The sequence below is a fragment of the Vigna angularis genome, chromosome 6, assembly GCF_016808095.1.
Source record: "Vigna angularis cultivar LongXiaoDou No.4 chromosome 6, ASM1680809v1, whole genome shotgun sequence".
Classification (NCBI taxonomy): domain Eukaryota; kingdom Viridiplantae; phylum Streptophyta; class Magnoliopsida; order Fabales; family Fabaceae; genus Vigna; species Vigna angularis.
In genome coordinates, this window is record NC_068975.1 from 23,832,972 (window position 1) to 23,838,185 (window position 5,214).

The 5,214-nt window shown below is 36.6% G+C and overlaps 1 protein-coding gene across 1 annotated transcript; it reads right to left on the reverse strand.

The window, feature by feature from the left end:
* Positions 1 to 1,142: 1,142 nt before the first annotated feature.
* On the reverse strand, positions 1,143 to 3,726 carry LOC108340964 (CBL-interacting serine/threonine-protein kinase 11). Its single transcript, XM_017578553.2, has 2 exons — positions 2,885 to 3,726; positions 1,143 to 2,127 (listed from the first exon to the last, which is right to left on the reverse strand). Exons 1-2 carry the CDS (start codon positions 3,459 to 3,461, stop codon positions 1,361 to 1,363), a joined length of 1,344 nt encoding a protein of 447 aa, XP_017434042.1. The 5' UTR covers positions 3,462 to 3,726; the 3' UTR covers positions 1,143 to 1,360.
* Between the last annotated feature and the right edge of the window lie 1,488 nt (positions 3,727 to 5,214).

Here is a 5,214-nt window from a genome sequence, read left to right on the forward strand (position 1 = left end):
TCCTTAGTCCATAAGTTAACATGGGCGACGTAAGAAACGGACTAACCTCGAGTGGCAGCTGTCGAGTGTAATACAGTTACTACATCACTCGGGTGCAAGGACGCCTGTAGCTACACAGATTCATACAGTCCGGACGGTCAGTCTAGTATCAGGAATTGATTGAGTTAAGGGATTGATTTAATTATATGTTGTGAAATATTTGATATGTTTGATGTATTATGAAATGAATGATTTTACTTGAATTAAATTCAATAAGCTTACCCTGTGTTCTCTTCTTTGCGTTGTCGATCGTCTTTGTACGTCCGTCCTGTCAATGCAATGATCATCCGTGTGGATGTGAGCAGATGGTGAGGTGTTGCTCGAGGAAACGATGGAAGGGGAAAATTTGGAGGAAGCAAACCCCGTAGATGTTGAAGTGAAGGCCGAACAGTAGACGTTCGGTTATATGTTTAGATTAGATATTTCATTGTACTGATTTTGGAGCGACCTTTATATTATTTTGACAGTTCGGTTTGTATCTTTGCCTTGTAAACCGTTGGTTGGGTACGCTTAGGTCGAGCGTGGTTTTGTAATTAACCTCTCGTAAGGTCGTTCGACCTAAACCTTTGCTTACGTTAATTAAGACTGATTTGGTTTATCATTAATCGTAATCAATTCTATTATATGGTGTCTACTGTATTTTTGGGATGTTACAAAAACAAACTTGCATAATTCTGTCTAAGAAACTATTATTTAGTCAAAAGAAATTAAAACCAAGAGTATGTATAAATGACTTCATAAAAATTATTAATTTTCAAAAGATGATATTGAACCTATAAAATAAAGTACTTTAATATGTGAAAAACAGTTTTTTTATTGTAAAATTTTGTGAAATAATTTAATCAATTAAACAGGAGATCCCATGTAAGTTCTAGAAGTATGGATGGGAATAAAAGTGGCCACTAAGTTGCAATAACAAAAATCATAAACCAAACAAAACTATGTGAGGTAAAGAGGAAACATAGTTGTTACAATGTCAAACAACAAAGTTCAAACAAATTATCGTGGACAATGCTTTTTCATCACTTAAATTCAATTCCATATACCCTTAAAATAAGGAGCTAATTCCGTTAACATTATTGGAGTCCCTTCCACTAAAATAAATTAAAAAATAGTTCACTCCTTTTTTATTCATTAATAATAACAATGATAATATACAAAACAGAAAAAAAAAAACTTAATCACTACCTGTTAAGTTGGCTAGTTGCACCTTCCAACTCCATCTTCTCTAACACAATAATGTTGTCTTTTTTTTCTTCACTTTTGTACATTTTCATTTTCTTTTTTTAATTTTTTTAACCCACCAATTCCATTTTTTTTTTCAGTCACCGGCAACCTGCTGCGACTCAGGTTGTTGTAGTTCTTGATTTTGCTGTTCATCTACTTGTTCTTCATCTTCGCTGTTATACGACGTCGTCGCACCTCCAAGCAACAAAGGCTTCAACTTCTCCTCCCAAACGCTTTTAAACGTCACGCCGTCGCCGCACCTCTTCCGGGCTTCCACAACCGTCAGCTCCGCCGTCAGCCGGTAAACCTCCACCTCAAACCCGAACCTTCCATTGAACTCTTCTAACTCCACCCCGCACTCCTTCTTCCACCGCACGGTCATATCCGCTGCCGCCCCCACCTCCTCCGCCATCTCCAGAACCTTTTCCGGCGACTCCTGCGTAACCAACCGGTCACCCTCGCCGGCGTCCCCGAACAGCCCCGACAAATCCAAACCGGCAGAGAAACTTATAATGTCAAAAGCGTTCAAATTCATTATCCTCTCGTCTTTCGGCCCGTACCCGATACCCGACCCAGACACGTAATCCTCCTCGTGAAATTTGATCTCTTTGTACCCTTTTTTGAACCACGGGTCACGGAGCATGCCGTCCACCGTAATCCTCGTTTCCGGGTTGGTGTCCAGCAGCTTCGCCAAAAAGCGCCGGAGTTCCGGGGACATCCACCGCGGGCACCGGAACTCTCCCTTGTAAATCTTCTTATACATTACCATCAAGTTCGGATCGTTAAACGGTAAGTAACCCGCTGAGAGAACGAACAAAACGACCCCGCATGACCAAACATCAATCTTGGCACCATCGTAACCTGAAAAAATGTCATTTTGAACAAACACTTTTAGAATTACGAAAATAAAAATAATAAATGAAGAGAAAAAATAAAAATTTAAAATAATTCTGTGTAAATCAATGTTGCAAAAATACCCATGATATAATTTTGTTGATTTTTGACAATAGAGAATTTTGTTGACCATTTGAGGTTGTATATTTTTTCTATTTATTATGATTATAAAATATTTGAAGATGAAATTGGGGTTGTAGTAGCAAGATTGGAACATCTAAGAGATTTGTAAAACGCTACAAATGATGTAAAATTTTAAAAATCGTGGTCATTGCAATAAACTACTACTGTGACTATAATTCAAAATGTTGGTAGAAAACGTTAAATAATATTGTGGCCAACATTGTGAAAGTGGTTTTTGGTTAGTAAAAAAATAAACCTTAATGAAGTGGTTACAATTGCTTAAATCCTTAATACAAATTGAAAAAAAAAAAAACTTCTGATCTGAAATTCTTGGAGAAGAACTTTTTAACTAGAAAGTCTTTGATACAAATCTCTGAAATAAAATGTTGTATCAAATTTAGCGACAAGTTATCAATAATATAATATAATATATGATATAACTATTAAAGCAAACTTTTAAAAAATACTTTTCATTCAAAACACAGATTAATAACGTGAAAGGACTAGTTTTCAAAACTACGCGGGGAAGAATAAAGAAATCATCACAGAATCTTAATTTCTTTATTTTGGAGTTGCTTATATAAATTTGTATGCATGTAACCTTTTTTGCTTAAAATCTCGGGTGCCACGTAGGCAGGGGTTCCGCAAAGCGTGTGGAGCAACCCGTCGGGTCGGATCTGGTCCCTGACGGCACTCAACCCGAAATCGGTGACCCGTAAATCGCCGTTCTCATCGAGGAGGAGGTTCTCGGGCTTGAGGTCGCGGTGGAAGACACCGCGCGAGTGGCAGTAGCCGACGGCGGAGATGAGCTGGTGGAAGTACTTCCGACTGAGATCCTCCGAGAAGCGACCCTTCGAGATCTTCCCGAACAGCTCTCCGCCGCGGACGAAGTCCATGATGAAGAAAATTTTGTTTTTGGTAGCGAGAACCTCGTGGAGGCGCACGATGTTGGGGTGGTGGAGCCTGCTCATGATAGTGATTTCACGCTTCACGTTTCCGGCGAGACCCGTTCCGTGTATCTTCTTCTTGTTGATGATTTTCACGGCCACGCTCTGTCCCGTCTGCACGTTGCGCGCATAGTGCACCTTCGCGAAGGCGCCGCATCCGATAACGCGCCCGAGCTCGTACTTTCCGAACAAGGCAGTGTCCTCCATCGCCACCTGCTCGATCTCCGGCATGGTTGCGCCGGCGGTGCAGCACCAGAGATCGAACCCTTGCTCTGAACGACGGGGGAAACCACTGGAAGCAAAATTGAAGGACGCGTTACCCGATTAGAGGGACGAATTGAAATGGGTCAATCGCAGAATTCGATTTTCGTGGGTAAATGCAAATGGGGCGTTTTTTGGGGGAAATATGATAAGGATTTTCAGTTTTTTGATTGTGGGTTAGGAGGAGTTCCGAGAAGACAGAGGATTGTAAGGTGTTGTGGGACACACGTGCTTCAACACAGTGTAATGTAATTTTGACACGTGTCCCAACCACTGCCCAGCGGGTGTAATGTGCTGAGTTATTGTTAGCCGTTGGATTTTGTATTTTGAAAAATAAAAAAGGAATAAAATAATATGCTTTCTACGTACTTTTTCATCTTTTCAATTTAGAATTTACCATTGTACTTCATTTTATTGTTGCATGTTGCAGTGATATAATAAGATTAACTAACATGTTAAAATTGACCATCTCAGTTTGCATGATTTATTATACACATTTTTTTTTTCAAAATAATGTGGTCAATAATCTTGAGAGTCAAATAAATTCTAAGGTTTGAATGTGCAGGTAGGTCAATAATGCAAATGGAACCTGAAATTTTCCAAACCACAAAATGGAGTTCCAAAAACATTGCCGGCAAATGGTAAATTGAAAAACGTGTTTGCTTGAAAGATAATAATGTAGTAACAGTTATTGAAAAATATAGCGCCAGCGGCTTTCACAATACATTATTAATTTGGATTTCTATTAATATAAGTTTTATTATTAAAAATTTAGAAGCTATACATACAGTGATATATCTTGAATTAAATCATGTCGCATACGACTAATAAAGAATATTAGAACACAACTATCAACAAATAGATAAAAATACATATGTTCTATAATTAAACAAATATATTGAACATGATATTGCAAGAATGTAAGGGAATAGTGTCGGCCAACTGTGTGGACACTTTCTGAAGTCGCGTGAAGCGTAGGGTAGGTCGACGTATAAAAAATAAAATAATTGTAGAGGAAGCGTGGACTAGCAGATGCTAAGATAAATAAAAAGAAAAAAAATAGAGAAAGTGTGAGCTATAGTTGTTGTTAATAACATATACCATACACGACCAATTTGATTGTTTTTAATAACTCATATTTCCTCTGCTTAAATTATATACATAATATTTATATATAATTATTCAACATCTCATTTAATCCATTTAGAATTCATTACAATTACAATCAAATTACAATTACAATCAACATATAATTTAATTATATTCATGTTTCCTTGAATCATAGTTAAAGTATCAAAATTATAATATATATAAGTTTATAAAAGCTAGGTAGTTATGGATAGTGTTAGGTCAACCCGTCGATCATAGTTTTGAGTTGAGTTGAGTTTGAAAAAAAATTCAACTCATCTGAGTTGAACTCGTGATGAATCAAATTCGTTCACCAATTCACCTAATTTAATTTAATTATTTATTATTTTGTATTTCAATATTATTAGTTAACACTTTTTTTTATTGTGTTATAGATGAGAATAAAGAAAAATAAATTTTCAGAGAGGAAAATAATATGGATTTATCCATTCAAGATTCTAATATTATAAATGGATAAGTGACACAAAAATGATATTGTAGAAACTTATTTGTTCACTTTTTATGTTTGTTTTTTAATTACATTTGAATTGTATGATATTTTTTTTATTTTAAATTGTCTTTGAAGTTTAACATC